The sequence below is a fragment of the Stegodyphus dumicola genome, chromosome 3, assembly GCF_044657685.1.
Source record: "Stegodyphus dumicola isolate Sdum_Otavi_A_Nest chromosome 3, ASM4465768v1".
Classification (NCBI taxonomy): Eukaryota; Metazoa; Arthropoda; class Arachnida; order Araneae; family Eresidae; genus Stegodyphus; species Stegodyphus dumicola.
In genome coordinates, this window is record NC_140770.1 from 145865554 (window position 1) to 145887231 (window position 21678).

The 21678-nt window shown below is 32.8% G+C and overlaps 1 protein-coding gene across 2 annotated transcripts in view; it reads left to right on the top strand.

Moving 5' to 3' along the window:
• Positions 1 to 21678, top strand: part of LOC118202188 (INO80 complex subunit B) — a 72789-nt gene that overhangs the window by 15534 nt on the left and 35577 nt on the right. For both annotated transcript variants that reach the window (XM_085813419.1, XM_085813418.1), the window contains 2 exons: positions 1702 to 1882; positions 9667 to 9719. In XM_085813419.1, coding sequence (XP_085669545.1) covers positions 1702 to 1882; positions 9667 to 9719 — 234 coding nt within the window. The remainder of the gene's footprint in view (positions 1 to 1701; positions 1883 to 9666; positions 9720 to 21678) is intronic.

Genomic DNA, 21678 nt, shown 5'->3' on the forward strand with positions numbered 1-21678 from the left:
TAATTCTTGCTGTGAACTAATATCATTTAAATTCTGAGACCGTATGTAAATCAAGTGCAAGTATCAAAATCCATGAATAAATATATAATTCCAAAAATTATATATTTATTCATGGATTTTGATACTTGCATTTGATTTACATACGCTCTCAGAATTTAAATGATATTGTAGATTAGTTCGGAGCAATAATTAATCATTTATTTGTTTCCATTAAATTTCATTTAAATTTATTAATTTTAAATTTGCTTTTTACGAATAGAGTGTTTGGTTAAATTCAAATATATATGTACAGGGTAAGCTTTAAATTTGTATTATATAATTTTCAAAATTTTTTGCGGGGAAAATTTAAATAAATAAGAGCTTAAATAAAAAATTATATTTAATGCATATAATAATAGAAATAAATTATAAAACACGAATATAGATCAATTGGAACAAAAAGCTAAGAAAGTTGCAGACAGGATGGAAAAAGCATATGGGATTCGAACTCATGACCCCAAAAACTAAACCTTGTTACCGACTAGCTTTAAAACTAAGTTAGCATCACACGTTAATGGAATGAATATTAGGGCTTATATACATCATCAAGTAAATCAATTCTTAAAACTAAATTTTTTGGTCCTATTTCAGAGTGCTATCATATAAAAAATTCACCAGAGTTTGTTCTTCAGCTTCTAGTACATTTCTTACAAAAAACATTATCTTTCAAAGTGGTGTTCCGATTGAAGTTAAACAGGCTGCTAAAAATATATTCCATGTACTTACAAATATATGTTACCCAAAAAGGCATATTTATAAATACAGAAATACAAATTTAACATACTCTTTAATGCAGTGTAATATTTAAAAGGCTATCAAAGTTAATTTATAATTCACGTTTTTAGTTTTTACCTGTTTCAAAGGGAAAAAATATCAAATCTTTTAATCATATCTAATTTGCTATAGCAGTTTGATATAGTCAGACATTCATTTTCATTAAAGGTAAATGAGTATGCAGAACTAGGAAATAATTGTCAAGACAAATTTTGCTATTTCATGAACTTGGAATTATAATTTTTGCCGCTGATTTTCTTGAATGCCTGATTTTATCTGCGAACAAGTACTGTAGTTGCAGTTATCTTATTTTTCCTATCTTTTTTTTAACTAAATTCAGCGGATTGCTGTCTTTTTCAGCACGCAGATTTCTCGCTATAATGCTAATTCAAAAATAAGTATTTCTTAGCAAAACATTGTTTTTCTAAGCGAGTGTTCATCGCTACTTCTGCCGCCATTAATTTTTGGTGACTACACCTGATTGCTCCTTTTTTACCACGGGACCCCAACGCATCTGCAGACATACGGATAGAAGTTGAACTCCATCCGTACGTCATCCGTCACCGCACGTCGACCGGATTGCAGATGTCAATCAAAGTGAATTCGCTCCCTGATTGGAGAAACACATACGCACCGCAACACATACGCAGCAGTGGAAACGAGCCTCAACACATACATACATATATATAATTAAAATTTGAATATTTTTTCTTTAGCAATCATGATAAGAATGCTTTAGAAAATGTTTTGCTGTGTGCCCTAACAGTAAACATACATGAGTAGTCTAATGCAAACTTTTAAGTTACAGTCAGGTCTGAGTGCTGAGAAATCAATAAAATATGTTATTAACATCATATGTTATATATCTTGGTACTGAATTTATTTTAGATGTCTTAGGAATATTTCATAAGAAACATAAAAAGCATAAACATAAGAAGCATAAGAAAAAGAGGGGTGCTGAAGATGGAGATGATTCTGGTGGTGGCAGTCCTGGCACTCCCAATGAAGGTTTTAAACATGGTCTGAAATTGAAAATAAAAATTGGAGGACAAACATTTGGAGAAGCCAGGTATTATAAAGATTTAAATAATATGCAGATTTAATAATTTTTGTGTTGTCTACACTGGTCATCAAAATTAAAGGATAATGATAGTAATAAAATGTAACTGATAATTAATGGAAAATTATTAATAGAAATTTGTACACAACCATTAGTTAACATAAATTACAATGTTTGATAGTTGAAATTAAAACCAAATTTATGAAATTTGGAAAATGATGGAAAACATTTTTCTTTAATCTGGTGACCTCGGACAGATATGCATACCTCGACAGATATGCATACCTCACATCTCGATTTCATAGATCTTACCAAATTGTTGATCAAGTCTTGTGGGATGGCATACCACCCTTCTAAAGATGCTCTTTTTCAGCTCCTGGAGGGTCTGGTGAGAAATTTAGTGTGATAAAATTCAGTGCCATAAAGCATCTCATACATGCTTGATCGAGTTCAAGTTGGATGAATAAGGTGGCTGATCCATTCAAGTGATATCTTCTGTTTGTAAGCATTCTGACACCACATATGCTCAATGAGGCTGAGCATTGTCATCCATTAGCAGAAACTCTGGGCCAACAGCACCCCTAAATAGTTTAACTTGGGGTTCCAATACCTCGTCGACATATCTCCAAGTGGTTACAGAACTTCTTTGAAAGGTAATGCAGCTTGGTGCAGTCTTTTGTCATGATTCGTCCCCAAACCACTAAACCAGCATCGTGGAAATGACAGACAAAGCAAGTTGCTTGTTGCTTCTTCTCTGCACTTCGAAACATACCTAGAATCACTGTTCAGACTATATCTGAACTCAGTAAACGATACTCGGGTCCAGTTGCCTTGGCTCTATTGGACATGATGATGGCACCAGTTTAAACAGGCCCCTCTGGAAGTTGAAGTGAGTGGAACATGAACCATTGGTTTTCTCGCATATAATCCAATCTCGTTAATCCTTCATGCAGCAGTAGAATGGCTAATTCGAGTTCCTGTGACAGCCTGAAAGTCTAAAACAAATCTTTTGTAGTCGCTTTATCGTTTTTTCGAGCCAACAACGAGAGAAAATGGTCTTCTGATGCAGTTGCTCTTTGAAGGATATTCAAATCTTGCGTGACTACCATATGTTTGACCTCCCTTTATTCTACCAATTATTCGCCACTTTTGATTTACACTTAAATGATGCTTTTGAGCCATAACTACTGAATACTGATCGCTCTCAGAAACCACATTCGCTTTAAACAATACTACAGACTGGAAGACCAACATGTATCCATTCTGCACCACATTGTCAGTCACCGAATTTGCATATTTCCAGCACTAACTTAAATGCGGAAGTGCAATTTTGCATTCATTTGTATTCAATTAACATAAATAATTGCAGCATTGGAAATTGGTTACAACGCTAACTTAGTAAGCATATTTTTTCTCATTATCCTTTAATTTTGATGACCAGTGAATAAAAGCTTATGAATATATATTTCATAGATTCATAAAACAATTATGTTCATAATGCTTCATGTATTTTTACAGCTTATTGGTTAATACATATGTGTATGTAAAACCATTTTGTGCACATTTATGTAAATAAAGTAACTGATAAGAAAGCAAAATTGTTAACATTCCTTTGGCAGAGAAACTGCAGATGTGTGTTGTCAGATAGAGGCTTTTATGGGTAGTGTGTTTTATGTGTGTGTATGTATGAGTTGGAGAATAATTAAAAAAAAAAAAAAAAAAGGAAATGATAAAAATGATCAAGGTAAAATTTATTACCCTTAAAAGTTCTGATTCTTATTGATAAAATTCAGTTCTAAAATCAAAGTAGTTCATTGACACATAGTATAATTTTTTAGATAGAAGCTTTAAATTATACTACTTATATAAAAAGCTTAGTGAGTGTATAAATAATAGTTTAATAAAAAATGTATTAAAGTAAAATCTAAGGATAAAGGGCATTAAGCATTTTTTAGCTATACAGTCAAAAGTTGTTAATCCGGACTCGTCGGGACTTCGGCGATTCAGGATTATCGATTTTTCCGGATTATAAATCATCAGTTTAAATTTCGTAAGATCGCATGCAGAAATTCTAAAATTAAAAATATGAAACCGTAATTTATGAAATAAAGAATAATTATGATCTAAAGGGTATCAAAATTTACAAAAAAAAAAAAGAGCTTAATATAAATTTGTTTACTTTATTAAACATTTCTTTCAATGTAAGTTGTTTAAGTTGCTTCATTTTATGGGATAATACTTTCTCTTTAATTCTATAAACAGACATAATTTCTTGTTCAGTTACAAAGTTCCGCTGTTCAAGTCCCGTTAATTGCTGTGCGGAGAATACCGACCAAGTTATCAATCAAAATTTTTTCGTTTTCACTAACCTCTCTGTCACATTCTTCATGTTTTTATCCATTTTTTGCAGCAATTCCACTTTTTGTTTGATGGACATTGAAATATACTTTCGTTTTGTAGATCCTTTGGGAGCTCCAGAATCAGAAATTCTATTTGACATAATCGAAAGTTCAAGTTTACTTTTATAGTATTACTCTTACAGTCTGCAAAAAATAATAAGCTGGATCCAATTCGAAAATTAAGTAACAACGCAATCTGCAACATTAACTGAAATAGATAATTAGATAATTTTAGCTTATACCGTCCGTTATACATAAAACGCGCACGCGAAAACGTATTCTGCGCTTGTAGACACGCATATGCGCAGTTGTAAAAGGTCTTACGCGCACACGTAAACGCCTATGCGCATGTGTCAATGCGGCGCATGCGCAGAAAGGTTTTAGCTTTGAGGTCCGGATTATAGATCATTCCGGATTACGGGTGTCCGAATTAACGACTTTTGACTGTATTTTTGCATAGGGCACTTCATTCATATAAAATAAGTTTAGCATACTTTTGTCAATATTATAGAAAGATCATAAATGCAATGTATCTCTTTTTATCATAAATTTTTTTAGTCCCCCTTTTTTGAATTAAGAAAAAGGGAATGCGAAGAATGAATTTTTTGTAAGAGTCATGTCTTCTACTGATTTCATTTCATAACAATAATAGTGCATTTAAACATCATAGATTTTAAAAATGATTTTTTGGAAATTTATGACCTTGTTACCAGAAAAATAATTCAGTGTTTAAAATGTAATTCTTGAATATTTAAATAAAATGTTTGTATGTTTTTTAAATATTTATTTATATATTTATTTATTGAGGGGAATGAAAGTATAAGAGACAAATTTGTTTAGAATAAAAGACTAAAATCAGAAAAAGAGAATTTGCTTTTTTTTTGCCAATCTGAAGATGTAATGTTTAGCTGTCAATACATTTGAATTCCAAAGTGGAACTAACAAAAATTCCTCGCATATACCTTCTTTTACCTTTCAAGGCAGGGAATGTATATATAAATTGGAATTTTCCTTTTGTATCATTATTATTACTGGTAATTTAATGTTTTGATAAATATTTAGTAAATCAAAATATAGAATTTAGTTAAAAATATTGTTTTGAAAAAAAAAAAAAAAAAATCTTCAGCTGCTTTCATACTGTGCATCTATCCAGTGTGCAGTTTGAGTTTGATATTACTGGTCCATATCGCAGCTCATCTCAAGTTATTATAAATAAAAACCGCTTTGTTTCTGTCAGCCCTTGGATGTTTCATATAATCAAGAGATCTTTTAATTGTATTAAAAATAAATAAATTCAGGGTATCTTTATTAACTGGGTAGTGTGCATCTTTGGCATTTTAAGGTAAAATATTTTAAATTTATATATACTGGCTAAATGTTTGAAGGATAGAATAAAAATAATTTTAAACTGAATATAGTGTCCATATTTTAACTTTCTGGATGATGTTAAGTTTTAAATTATTATTAGGGAGGGAAAAAGAGGAATCTGTCTTTAGAGTAAAATCTTGACTATTTGGAAAGCTCAGGAAATGCCAACAGATAAATGCCAACACACAAATAGTAGAACATGTAAAAATACCTTTCATGGTAGAAAAACCAAATCAATGGAAGAAACTTCTGGTCTAAAATCATAAAAAAACAGTCATCCATTTTCTTTGAGGAGAGGTTATGAACTTGAATAACCAAAGCTTGTATTTAAAGTTTACAAGATTAAAAATTATGCATTTCAGTCAGTAGCAGGCATATATATTTCAGTCATATTTTGACATAAATAAGTAAAGGACATCTTAAGTAAATTAGAAAGCAAAATATTTTATCTAATCATGAGAATTGCTACAGATTTTGCTAAACGTGCCAGTCATTCCCACAGATGTTTAAGGTAACAGATTATTCTTTATTTAGTTGGATAATTAGTAGATAGCACAAACTTAAAATATTTCACTGCAGCTGGTTCAGAAAATAAATCACGCAGACACAGGGACTGTATTTCCTGAAATTTTATTTAATTACACTAATTATAAATATGAAATAAGACATGCAAAATAAGTGATACAAAATAAGCAAGCCATTCTTCATGGCTATCTCAAATACAATAACATTGACCACTAGTCTTGTTGCCACATGCAAAAAGTAGAAACAGAGAAACTTACATTCTACTACGAAAAATCATAGATTGATTATCTTCAACTTCTGGTGAGAGCAGACTGATGATTCAGACATCAAATAAACAAAGTTAAGCGATCTTAGATTTTATACGTTGCTCGCAGTACTCACATGAATTGTAGATAAAGCAAGAATCCTGCAGCTTTGAAAATACCCCACTGCATGCTGTTGAATCGAAGGCAGATCTCAAATTTTAACTATTTTTTCTAAATACGAGGGAAAACGGATAAATAGAAGTTAACTTATGTTCTTGTTTAGAAAAACTAAATGGGCTTATTGAGAATAATAAAGTTTACACATAACCAAAGCAAAGATTTCTGATTGAATTGATGTAATGCTAATTTGTTTGAATGTCGCATGATCAATTCAGACTTCCCGAAGTTGATACAGTCAAAAGTCGTTAATCCGGACTCGTCGGGACTTCGATGATTCCGGATTATCGATTTTTCCGGATTATAGATCATCAGTTTAAATCTGGTAAGATGGCATGCAGAAATTATAAAATTAAAAATATGAAACCGTAATTTATGAAATAAAGAGCAATTATGATCGAAAGGGTATCAAAATTTACAAAAAAATGCTTAATATTTATTTGTTTACTTTATTTAACTAATGACGAGGAATTTGATTTAAATCATATGAAAGACAGAGTACATCGAGATGAAATACAACATTTAGTAAGGAATTATAAGCCAAATAAAATAAAAACATCTTCCCTGAAGATAAGGATAGTGCTGACAGATCAACTTCCAATTCATTGCGCGCCGCAGTGTTTCCCCTCCTCCTGCCGCAGAGCAGCGTGAAATTGATAAACAGATTTCGGAATGGTTAGATAAACAAAGGATATGCCTTTATCCATTTTTTTTGCAGCAATTCCACTTTTTGTTTAATGGACTTCGAAACATACTTTCGCTTTGTAGATCCTTTACATATTATATCAGAAATTCTATTTGACATAATCGAAAGTTCAAGCTTACTTTTATAAAATTGCTCTAACAATCTGCAAAAAATAATAAGCCGGATCCAATTCGAAGATTAAGGAACAACACAATCTGCAACATTAACTGAATTAGATAATTTTAGCTTAGCTTATACCATCCGTTATACATTAAACGCGCATTCGCAAACGTATTTTGAGCATGCGCACACGCATAATCGCAGCCGTAAAGGTCTTGCGCGCTTGCATCAATGCTACGCATGCGCAGAAAGTTTGTAGCTTTGAGGTCCGCATCATAGATCATTCCGGATTATGGGTGTCCGAATTAACGACTTTTGACTGTATTGGGATTTTATGTGGCTGAATTCTCCTGGACAGAATGATCTGGCAATGGAATGGACAGAATGATCCGTGGTTGGGTATGCATCATTTAGGGATTCTTTATCAAAACTTAACAATTAAATAACATGTTAAACATCTTGGGAGCAATATAGTTTTGACACTAGGAAAAATCTCCACAGATGGAGTGGAGATATCCTACATCTGTTCATTACTAGACCTACAATTGGTCTCAGTTTGCACTTTCAGTTTTTTACTCCTGAAAAAGGCAACAGGTCCACTGAAGTGTCATATTTAGAAACTCCTCTTCTGGTTATTAGATTTAGTTGTCCAGAAGAACGATCAGTCAGCTAGTATAGTGATGCTGAATGCTGAACTGATAGGCCCAGGTTTGAATCCCATGAAGGCATGGAAAGCTAATACTGCCTGTGCGGCAAAGGGGCATGCAAAATACAAAGTAAGCTTAAAATCGTCTTGAGTGGTAGATGATAAGGGAAGAGGGGTAGGAGGAACCTAAACCACTTCCTGGGGTGTTCACCAAAACGGGTGCAGCTTAAGAGTTAGCAGGCCCAGCAATGTTGGGTATGCAGAAATACCAACCTTCCTTCAACCTATACCTGTTGGGAAGAACCCCAGGGAGTTGGCTAATATACTTAGTTCTCTTCTCGCATGAAAAGAAACCCTTTAATTATAAACAGATGCTGTGATATTGATGCTAGATCACATTGTGTGGTGACAGTGATTATACATGCTATATGATAGCTTTACAAGTCTGTCATTTCTAAAATATTTCGGTTAATTAAATGCATGGTCAGGCATCTAGTGTACATGGCAGTTTGATTGTACTATTACACCCGTGGTTATTTTATTAAGATGAAAAATATAAAATTTATAATTTAATGAAATGTAAACCATTTCAAATTTTTAAAGCAGTATTAAATTCAAATTTTTTATGTAAAATGAGAGTAGTTTTATTAATATATTCTGTGCATAATTTGCAAAACATTGATCTGAACAATTTTTGTGGGCTTCTTGTTTTAGCTATTAGAGAAAAATACATTTTTGGGGTTGGTAATTTCTATAGCTAACTGTGTTTGTTCTAACAATAAAACTGGGGGGAAAAAATCTGAAAGTTTTCAGATTTTAAATTACGTCCAAAGGGGCATTTTTTTAACATTTTGTGTGTTACTTTTATTTATTAAATATTATGTTCTACGTACTCAAACTATAAAATTCAGTTCAACAGCAATATCGTAAATTAATTTTAAAATGAGCATATCTTTAGAATTTGCGACCCAGTCTCATGCGCTTGAGATAAATTTTTTTTTTCCGTACAGTATTGCCATTGCTCGCTTTGAAATTGTTTAATTTTTAAATTCAAAATTCGTTGAAGTGTTAAAAAATCTGAAATTGATAATAAAACAAATTTCAAATTCAAATTAGGGCTTCCACATGTCCGTATTCTATGGAAGATTAATTTATTCAAGTTTTGATGGCTCTAGTTACCGATGTTTTATCACAATGCAAGAAACATACATACATTTATGCAGATTCTTCATTATTTGATTTCTTTAAATATAAGATAGGGCGATAATATATGGTGGCAATGATTTGAAAAGTGATACAACTTTTTAAAGTTTTCAATGCAAAATGCCAAAACAAAATTAATAGTCCTTCAGGGCAAGTTGCCCCTTTGGACTAAAAAAAAACATGATTATGGGTTAAAAAAGGTTTTTGTAATATTGTTGTTAGCCACTGAAGTTTGTATCAAAAAAATTAAAATCTTTTAGAAGTGTTTGATACTTATATGCCTTAGGTTATGTATGTAAATTCAAGGGAAAGATCTATGTTCAATGTTTAGAAATCTATGATCTATGTTATGTATGTAAATTCGAGGTAAAGATCTATGGCTGCGTATCTGTGTTCAATATTAATATTCTTTGTACTTTATTTAGAGTGTCCAAATCTGAAATCAATGAAGCATCTAGTGATGAATCAGCCAATATAGGTAATTTTCCTTTACTTATACCTCTAACATAACTTCTTAAACGGATAAAAATTTATTTATTTTTCTTTCTGCATAATTTTGGTTAATTTTACTTAATAGTCTCATGATTCCCAAATTAATGTTGATGTACGGAGAATTTAAAGTTGCTTGAGAGATTATGAAATTGAAAACTTTAATCCATACATCTGAGAATATTAACAAATTACAGAATTTTTGGTATTTGTCAGTTATAGCAGCTTTTAGCTGAAAACATGAATTGTTGCTAGAAACAAATGGTTTCATGCAACAAGTGTGCATCGAGGGCAGAAATAATTTTCAAACTGGCAGCTCATTAGTAGTATTGCAAAAGAGCACTAAAATTTGAAATGCAACAAATAGGAGTAAAACAAATGTAAATTAAAACTTACATTAAGTTTGTTTCTTGATATGCCATGGTATGTAAATAATTTCAATGCACTTTTTAAATGCATTTTTACACTTTCAGCACACATAATTTTGTCGATATGGGAGCTAAATAAATTTATAACTTGTGATGATAATACTTAATACTGCACTTTATGCACAAATTTTCTGTCAGTCTTGCAAACCGAGTATTCATATCTTGATGCAATTAGTGTTTTGTCCCTGTGCCATTCTAAACACCTTTCATAACTTAATTTTCCAAATGATTGAAAAAAATCCAATTCAGTTAACCATTCATGAGCCCATTCTTGGGGAAGGGGGTTAAGCACTTGTATGCAGATGTTTTTGTGTGCCTCTATATAATTTTTAATATATGTTTTAATAATTTGTTTTTAACCTTTGGGAAAAAAAAAAAGAAAAGACCTTTGTTTTATCCCTTCCGAACAAAAAAAATCATTGGATAATGTTTTTGTCCTCGCACAGGTATCTTCTCCATTACAAGATACCGGTTAATATGGCATCTCTAAATTTTGCCGCCTGTGTGTGGGACATCTGCTGTTTACCTGCCAGGAACAGGCCTGACCATTCATATAGAATTTTCAACTGAATGTTGGGACAAAGAAGGGAAGAAGGGGATTTTACTTTTAAGAGAGACTTTTGTTATATTCCATTTTTGGTAAAGAAAAAGAACTACAGTGTATTTTCTGTTTTACATGTAAAGGCAGTTTATTAAATGGTTGCAAGGGGGAAAAAAGTACAGTTGAACTTCAAAGGACTGGAAGTTTGGTGTGTTATATCCGATATGATAAGAAAATTGATTATCTCACAAAAACATGTAAAAATTTAATGATGAAGGGAAAAAAGCATTTGTTACATCTACCAAAAGAAGTAAATTATAAATCTAATTAATAAAATCATATTAAGATTTAATTACAATCATTATGCACAGTTGTTAAATTTGTCAGTTTCTTTTTTCCAGTTTCAATATATACTAATAATTTTACATGATAAACTACATAGCATAAACATATTTATATATTACTTACCCATTTAGAATATGAATAATTATTGCATTCATAGCAATTAAAAAACATTAAAAATAAATCACAAAAAATATTGATAAATTTACATTAATTTTTACATAATCTGTGAATATAGAAATATGTGTAATTTTCTGCTGGCATGATGCAGATTGCAAGTTTTATCTATGATTGTAAAGCAAGTATTCAATAACCTTTATGAAGTTATCCTGTGTTTCGCAAAAGGCTTAAAAAATGCAAAACCCTTATTCGAAGGCCATAATTTGAATAGTCTTTATACTCAAGCAAAGTAAACCAATAAGATCAAAACTTCATTTCCAGAAATATGTATCAACTGTATATGTTCATATGATTCATTACTTCCTCTTTCCCTGAATAGCAAAACTTTCAAATTTTGTGTCACTTGAACAGAGCTATATCTGACAGATTCATGTTCTTTAGTTCAGTGGCTGCTAATACTACAGTATTGGTGTCTTAAAATATGATTATTGTGCTTTCTAGAATTGGCTTTATGCCTGTCTTACAGAGGGCCTCTGTTTATGCCTGTTTGTTTCGAACATAAGAAAAGTAGGGGTGAAGATAAAACCATTTTTCATGCTTTTGGCGGTTCATTATAGTAGAATAAAAAAAAAAAAAAAATTAAATGTATTGGAAATTGGACAGAGCCAAAAGTTCCATTCATTATATCTGGGGGGTTTGTTATAGCAGGGTTCGACTATATTTTTTCAAAATTATTGTGCATTTGTTTCATCCTTAGGTAGATAGATTTTTAATTGCAAGGATACATGTTTCCTTTACGAAAATGAAGATGTTAACCAAAGCAAAATCTCAAATTCAAATTAAGCTGGTGTGCAAATTATTATGGGCAAATTTGAATATGAAAAAAAAAAAAAAAATTAATTCAGCAGTAAAAAAGAGATGCAACATCAAAGATAAATTAAAGCTAGCCACATTTTGCACTTTATCACAGTTTTGGTGGTTTTTAACTCAAGGGCTGCTATAATCGACAAACACCAAACTTTTCTGTATTAAATTCAGCACAAAAAAAGCCTTAAACAGGTTTTCAAATAGGATCAATTAATTAATTAGGTTTTAATTGAATTGAATCAACAATAAAATTTAAAATATAGTAAAATGAGGTAAGTGATATTGCTTCGTGTCTGTTTGAAGGTGGAAAGTAGAAAAAAAAAAGGAACTATGAAATATTTCAAGTAAATAAATAATAAAGTTAATTTGAAATTGATAATTAAAATTGAGATTTGATAAAAGCATCCAATTGTGTTGAATTATTCTGTTGTAATAAAGAATAGTAAGATAACATATTGATATATTATGGCTTATGTATGAATTATTTGTATTTGAATTTAATGTACATGTTCTGCAATGTAAAGTATAAAAGCTTTTCTAGTTTAGTGAAAATATATAATAAACGCAGTTTGTTATCATTATTCAACTTGTTTCAAACTGTTCACGGGATTTATAATGCATTGCATACAATTAATATAAAACTTTAACTTCTAGCAATAAGCACATATTTTGTTATTAAAAAAGTGTTTTGTGCTAAATTGCTGTTAAATTCCTTTTTTTTTTTTTTTTTTGAGTCAGTTTGAAGCAAATTTTGAACAAAATTTGGTTTAGAAACAAAAGTTGTCTTAAAAGTGAATTATTTACTTATTTAATTTTTATGGTTACAGAATATTTTGTAGGGTTTATATTTATTTTAACTAACATTTATTTTAAGTTTAAACTATCTTTCCTGTCAATCCTTACTTTCCCCTGGAACTGCCAATGCCAGAATATGTAAATTTGAGTAGAACGCGCAAGCATTCAAATTATCAGCGGAAGTAGTATGATTTAAATAGAAGGAAACAAGTTCGGTGAGAGAGAGTTATTCTTACTTAGCGAGCGCGGAGGTAGTTATAGAGATTTGAAAAACCCCGCGTTGCGGCCTATGTGCTTGGCGGGAAGTAGTTGCAATTGTTCCAGTGAGCTTCAAGTCTGCTGAATTAGCAGCCGTATTGTAAAACGCGGTGAGTTAGTTATTTGAGAGAGCCTCGTAGTTAGAATATTGTCTTTAATTTCTTTTCAGGTTTTTATTTTTATTTTGACTGCCGAGTTGGCACCGTTTGTAAGCGTCAAGAGAACGCAATTGTAAATTAGTACGTTGAATAAAAAGGGACTTAAACCCTTTATAAGACTCTGTGGTTTATACAAGCTTTCACAGTCACCTCTTGGTTGCGTGCTAGTTAGAGGCGCGCAACGTTATATTGGCGCCCAAACACTTATCGAACTGAAATGGCCGAAAACTGGATGGAAGCCGCTGGACAACACCAAGAAATGACAACGCAGTTAGAAGGATTTGGATACCTGGTCCAGACTTTGAGAGCATCAATCAAGCCAAACGTCTATTTCGACGGAAAAAATTTGGTGTCCGTATTTTTAGAAGGTATAGAAAACCACTTTCAGCTCTATCCTGTGCCCGAAAGACAAAAAGTTGCTATCGCCACATCAGCACTAAGAGGACAGGCCGCGCTATGGTGGAAAAATATAGGCAAATTTCTTCTAGGTGAATTTGGAAGCCCGACGTATACTTTTGAAAATTTCAAAAAATCGTTAGTAAAGGCCTTCCCCATAGTGAAAGATCGCGCACGGCTGGAAGCCGAGCTATATAGTTTCTATCAACGGGATACAGCACAATTGACGGACTTTATTTTACGAAAAATCAAGCTAACGGATATGTTGTATGGGAAAAAACCCGATGCGGAGATTATTGAAATAATATTACCAAGATTGTTACCCGCTGTCCAAGACTACTTTGAAATTAGAAACCCAACCACATTGCAGGAACATTTCGAATTGGCGGTGAAGTTTCAAAATCGCAGAATCGCGGAAAGAGCGAGAGGGGAAACATATTCTCAAAGTACCAGAAGGAAGGAGGAAACAAGAAATGGAAATCGCTCATATGGGGAAAAGAACTATCAAGCTAACGCATCGAAACTTGAAGGGCAAGGCCCAAAAAGAAAATTTGAAAATAAGCATCCGCGTACCCAGAAGACACAGATTGAAAGGAAAGCTTTAAACGACTAGAGGGGCCTGTGAAAGGGAGGGTCCAGACCCCGGAAGTTTTAGAAAAACCCTCAAATAGACATCTAAATACAGTCATCGTAAAAAAACTCACAGCTACCAATTATACAAGTCCTGGTTGGCGATGTACCAGTAGAAGCCCTCATCGATACAGGGGCAGAAGGCAATTTCATGAGTGAAAAGTTCTTCAAAAAGAATTTTTATAGGATACGACTCTTTAAAACCAGAAATACGGAAATTATAGCGGCGCAAGGAAAAACATGTCACTGCATCGGGAAAGTAGCATTAAACGTACAGGTAAAAGAGGAAAATCTCAAAGTATTAATTTTTGTGGTGAAACACCTCCAACACTCTCTTATTTTAGGTATGGACTTTTTAAGGGCCGCGAGGGCCAAATTAAATTTTCAAGATAGTTCCGTGGTGCTGGAGATGGACCAGAGGGTGGTGGAACCGGTGGAGACACCTGAATTGGACCTTAGCCATTTGAATGACCAGGAAAGTAAAGCAATACAGCAAGTGGTGAGTAATTTTTCTCATTTGTTTTCAGAAAAGCCGGGAAACTGTCAGATTGTAACTCACAAGATTCAATTAAATGCCGAAAAACCTTGTAGGACTAAACCTTAACGCTATGATAAACAAAAAGACGTAATCATCGAAGAACATATTCAGGAGATGTTAAAGAATAAAATAATAACGCCCATAAATAGTGAATACGCGAGTCCAGTAGTACTATGTAGGAAAAAGAACGAGTTTCCTCCTTCGGATAAAAGGGCTTGGAGGTTTGCTATCGATTATAGAAAACTAAATAGCATAACTAAATTCCCAGTTTACCCTTTGCCGGTTATAGATGAGATCATTAGACAGATCAAATCGACGAGATATATGTCTACTTTGGACTTAACGTCTGGCTACTATCAAATAGCTATGAGACCCGAAGATATACATAAAACCGCGTTTATTACAAAATCGGGCACTTATGCATTTTTACGCATGCCTTTTGGGTTGTGTGGGGCCCCATCAACATTCCAGAGAGCTATGAACATTGTTCTAAAGCCTGTCCTAGGAAAATCAACTTTAATTTATCTAGATGATATAATTATAACGAGTAGTACGTTGGAACAACACATTAGTGATCTCGAACAAGTTTTTAAATTATTAAAAGAGGCCGGTCTTACAATTAACGCCTCAAAATGCAAGTTCGCAACTAAAGAACTTAAATATCTCGGTTATAAAATTTCGCAAAAGGGTATAGAAACACAAGATTCAAAAATAAAAGCTATTAAGAATTTCCCACCGCCCAACACCGCCAAGAAACTTTCGTCTTTCCTTGGACTATGTTCTTACTATCGATCTTTCATAAAAGATTTCGCTAATATTGTTGAACCACTCTTAGTAATCAAAAGAAAAAAGAGTAAATTTACGTGGACAGCGGAAGCTAACACGGCTTTTGAAAGATTAAAAGAAGCGCTTATTAATGCCCCTGTTTTAAAATTCCCTGAGGGGGACGAAAAGCTGGAAATTGCGGCAGATGCATCAGACTATGCGGTGGGTGCGGTTCTTATGCAAAATAACCATCCGCTGGCATTTTTTAGTAAAACATTGAATCAAACACAAAGGAATTATACAGCTACAGAAAGAGAAACATTAGCCGTATTAATGGCTGTACACAAATTTCGAGTTTATTTCGGCAAATCGCCAGTAACTGTCTTTTCGGATCATGCGGCTGTTGGTAGACTTTACTCGGGAAAAAACCTAACGCCCAGGTTAATAAGATGGGCTTTAAAACTCCAAGAATATAATATCACAATAAAATATAAACCGGGTAAGGAAAACAATGTAGCCGATGCACTTTCTCGTATAAAACTGGACGAGGAAGGTAATGAACTTAAATGCGCTGTGTTGACTTCAAAAATTTTAGATTCTAGAGATACGGTTATTACTGAACTGAAAGCTGATCCTGAATTTGGAAATATCTATGCTTATTTGAAAGACCCCGAAGGCTTTGAGCATACAGATATCGATGCGATAAGAAATAGAGCAAAAAACTATGAAATAATAGATAATTTATTATTCTATACGAAAACAACGAACGAAAAACTTGAGTATAAGCCAGTCATCCCAGCCTCGCTTCGATTAAGCATTTTGAGGGAGTTGCACGAAAAAAAAACAGCGGGCCACCTCAGGGTCAGAAAGACTTTAAAAAGGGTACGCGAGGCGGTATATTTCCCGCAATTATACAAAATAGTAACGGCGTATGTCAGGTCCTGCAATCAATGTCAGTTAATAAATGATATTAATTACAGCCCGGCCGGGTACTTAAATAGCATTCGCGCTACATTTCCGAATGAAATTTTAGGCATAGATCTCCTTGGTCCCTTCCCCCAGAGCGAGTTAAATAAAAATCGTTTTCTTTTAGTAATAGTAGATCATTTTTCAAAATGGATAGAAATTGTTCCACTTAAACGCGCGTCAGCCAAAACAGTCGCAGATGCATTCTTACACAGATACATTTTAAAATACGGTGCACCGATAAAAGTCATTAGCGATAACGGAAAACAATTCATTAGTCAAATATTTGAAAACATATGCAATGGACTTGATATACGCCATATCAAAATGGTTCCGTATAGACCACAGGCTAACATAGCAGAAAGAGTTAATAAAAACATTGTAAAAATAATTCAGAGTTACGTTAGCACACATCACAAGCGCTGGGATGGCTACATAAATGAATTAGCTTATGCTTTAAGAACGGCACATCATGATACTACGGGAAAAACTCCAGCAGAATTATTTTTAGGCAGAAAGTTAATTACGCCTTTAGATAAATTATTCTTTGTGCAACAAAGAGAGCAGGAATTCAAACAAAAGGACGTGCAAAAACTAATTGATCAGGCGCTTAAAACCTCGGATACGGCAAGAAATAGGCAGAAAATTTATTACGATAAAAAACGCCGTGAAGCAGATTTTAAAGTTGGTGATAAAGTATTGAAATGGAAATTTTCTTTATCAAGTGCCCCAGACAATTTTATGGCAAAGCTAGCTCCAAAGTTTGAAGGCCCCTATGTAATTCAGGAAATCAAAGGAGTAGTTTTATATCTTAAAAATGAGAGAGGGGAAATCTGTAAAGCAAGTCCCGACCAGGTGAAAAAATACTATAATCCCAATGATTTTGAAATCCTTAAAAGTTTCTTGCAGGACTCAAGTCTAAACGAAATAGAAGGGCCAGAGACTGCAACAACTATTCCACCACCCAAGAAACGGAGAACTGAAGAGAGACCTAGCACTTCTACAACCCGGACGTCGGTATCAAAAAGAAAAAATGATTATCAAACTCCGGCGTTTAAGAAAAACAAAAGTACAGATGAACCGGGTAAAGAAACCGTGGTAAAAAGAAAAACACCACCTACAAAGGATGGCAGGAGGAATTACACATCAAGAAGAACGCGCACACGGCCACAGAGTCAGGTGCCAGCAAGGCCGCCGTTCCGGAAACTGAAACGCCAACAGGAAGCACAGAAGTACGAGGAACAGAAGAAATTCAAGGACTCCAGACCGGAGGACGTCAAGACCAGCCGTCCCAGGCAGAAACGCAAAAGCCAACAACCAGACGATTACTCCGTCAAGAGGCCAGCATGTAGAGGACGCAAAAGAAAGATCAACGGGGACGACAATTGGAAATCAACAAGGAGAAGATTGACATCCATGACACCTCTAACTTGGGATCAATTTTGTCAAAAACGGATGACGGAGTTTCAAGCATCGAAAACTCAAAGATAAGTTAAAACCTTCTATAAATCTTTTTCTCTTTTGTTCCGAAATGTTATGCATAAGTACGAAGTTCTATGTTTTGACGAAAGTCAATATGTCTCGGTTGAGACTTAGTTTTGTTTTACTTTATTTAGCTAAGGCAAAAGTATTATTTTCTTTAAGTGTAAAAGCTAAGAACAAGCATTTTCTGTTGGTCGAAAGACTAATTCTGTTATGTTAAAGCCAAAATTTGGCCGGAGATAAAAATAACTTCGTATTCTTGTATGTACTAATAAGAATTTTAGTTTCAGTGCCGCCAGCTTGGCGAAGGATGAGTAAAGTAAAAATTTATTTTCTCTTATTCATTTTATGGTAAATTGTAAAAAGCATATGTATTAAACTTTTGTAAATGTATGTAAATACTTGCATGTTATGTAAAAGTAGAATTTAGTCTAGAAGCATAAAATTGTAGATGCTAAAAGTGAATGCTTAAAAGCAATGAAGTCAAAATTTAAGTATTAAACTGTAAAGTCATGCTTTAGAGCGAAAGCCTGCATGTTTAAAAGATGAATGAGGGGGAAGTTAGAATGAATGTGTTTTGTAGGGTTCTCCACCTACATTTGAATTTTTAAGAATATTAAAGTAGCTCATTGAGTTGTAGAATGTCGAGTAAGGTGTGTCTATTTGGTTGTTGAATTCTAACAAATCATGGTGGTTAGGGGAAGTGTTGTAAGACTAAAACACGAATATTCCCGTTTGACACCACACACGGTGGAGAGCCAGGGTAAAGTTAAATTAATGCTTGAAAAATTGAATGAATGTGAAGTAAGCAATAACTAAGAAAAACGAAACGTTAAAAACAAAAATTTATTGTGTCAAGAAAGTGTAAATTATAATGTATGTAGAAAGATACTGATACTTATTCCTTCCAGATGCTGGAAGGAAAGACCAAGATTGATTGATGAAGTCCAGGAAAAGTTGCTGTAAGAAGAAACCTTTGTAAAGAGTAACAGAATTTTAATTGTTACATAAGATTATTTTTGTGTAAACGAGGCTTTCGCCAGTTAGTTCAGAATTAGATAAACTTACAACAGGTCGTTTGTAGGACCTGCTTCCAAGTTTTCCAAATTCTGGCAGCGGCAAATGTAGGGTTTACATTTATTTTAACTAACATTTATTTTAAGTTTAAACTATCTTTCCTGTCAATCCTTACTTTCCCCTGGAACTGCCAATGCCAGAATATGTAAATTTGAGTAGAACGCGCAAGCATTCAAATTATCAGCGGAAGTAGTATGATTTAAATAGAAGGAAACAAGTTCGGTGAGAGAGAGAGTTATTCTTACTTAGCGAGCGCGGAGGTAGTTATAGAGATTTGAAAAACCCTGCGTTGCGGCCTATGTGCTTGGCGGGAAGTAGTTGCAATTGTTCCAGTGAGCTTCAAGTCTGCTGAATTAGCAGCCATATTGTAAAACGCGGTGAGTTAGTTATTTGAGAGAGCCTCGTAGTTAGAATATTGTCTTTAATTTCTTTTCAGGTTTTTATTTTTATTTTGACTGCCGAGTTGGCACCGTTTGTAAGCGTCAAGAGAACGCAATTGTAAATTAGTACGTTGAATAAAAATGGACTTAAACCCTTTATAAGACTCTGTGGTTTATACAAGCTTTCACAGTCACCTCTTGGTTGCGTGCTAGTTAGAGGCGCGCAACGTTATAATTTCATATTATTACTTTTTACTGTTTTAACACCTGTTGTTGTAATTCAGTCTAACTGAAAGACGGCTTTAGTATTTTTACTAATAAAGCCTCTAACTTTTTTCAGAGAGCATGGTATCTAGTTTTGAAGTTTTTCATTGCGTTTATATTTTATTTTTATACTGTATCATGATATGACAATATTTAGGTTAAAATAACACTCCAAAAACAATTATTTTAGAAGTCAAACAACAAAAATCAGAATTATATTTGCAAATTTTTGTTGTTTGACTTCTAAAATAACAATATTTAAGCATTCACTTACATTAAAGTTGTTTATTGTTATTGTGCATATAAAAAAGCAAAGTCATAGAAAAATTGAAAAAAAAAATGTGCATATATTATTTAAAACTAATTGTTAAATGAAGTTATAATTTTTAAAAGTTTTTTTAATTTGAATTTTTAAAAATTTAGCTTTATTTGTTTGTTTATTTATGATGTTATTTTGGTACTGGTTGGTTTTTGATTGCAATTTTTGTATGACTCCATTTGTAATGACTCCATTTTATGTAACCAAAATTTATTTTCTTTTTCTTAATTGTATTGGGGAAGTTGAAAATATATATCTTGATTTTATAGCAAACTTAATATTTATCAAGATTAAGTAATATTAGATGTTAATCAGCATGGATGTTGATATAAATCTTATAAGCATCTTATTGATTATGATGATTTTGACTATTGGCATATACTCTTATTCATTTCAACTGTTTGACTAATTTTGGAAGTATTCGTATCTAAGCAGGCTTTTTAAAAATAACACTATCCTTTTCAAAACTGATAATAGTAACTTGCCCTCTCTGCTGCTCAAAAATCTTTGAGTCATTTTTCAGTAAGAAAAATTATTTATGAATAAAAGATTTCGAGTTCTGAGAGGCTGAATTGGTATTTAGAGACAGTGTTTTGTCTGTGACTATTGGATGCTTATTTACTAGAAAGAGACTGCTCAGATTCGCAAAATAATACAACTGGAAAAAGATTTCAAAAGAAAAATTTTTTATGGCATGTATACAATGACTTTGAGTTCAGGATCTAGACTTCTAGTAAATATATGAAATATATTTTTTTAGAATTTGTACACACACAAACTCCCGAACCAAAAATGTACAACACGTACAAAAGTAAGTTCGTTAAACAACAAACATTATATGGATTAATAAGGCAAACAAAAACAGGGAACAGCAGTCTAGATTTCACAAAATAAATAAATAAATAAATAAAAATTAAAAAAAATCTGAAGGGTTATCTATAGGTGATTGAATGAATTTTAATTATGTTAAAGGAAATCCCTCTATATTTTTATACTTTAAAATAAGAACTTCAAGGTATTTTTTCTACTACCCGGTTTGACTCGTAACCATAGGAACAACAACTGTAGATAAAAGGTCAAGTTCCTTAATTTTTTCTCTACTTCCCATCTAATGTGTTTCTCTTCATGAAAAGCATGCGAATAAAGGTTGCCTTGAACTACACCCTCAAACGACATGAAGAAGATAAATAGTGGGTCAATGGTGATGACATGAGTTACAATTGCAAATGGGGAGGTTGGTAGTGACCATGAAGTGTCTGTTTTAAAGTAGTACACTTGGCAATGATAGCATTAGGCTTTACTTTATGATCTGTATAAGTAATTTTTGATGTATTGATAATGCTAATAATTAAGCATTAACTTATTGTTAGCATTGTTATTGAATATATTTTACAGTCAAAAGTCATTAATCCAGACTCGTCGGGACTTCGGCGATTCCGGATTATCGATTTTTCCGGATTATAGATCATCAGTTTAAATCTGGTAAGACAGCATGCAGAAATTATAAAATAAAAAATATGAAACCGTAATTTATGAAATAAAGAACAATTACGATCTAAAGGGTAACCAAAAAAAAAAAAAAAAAAAAAAAAGAGAGAGCTTAATATTTATTTTTTTACTTT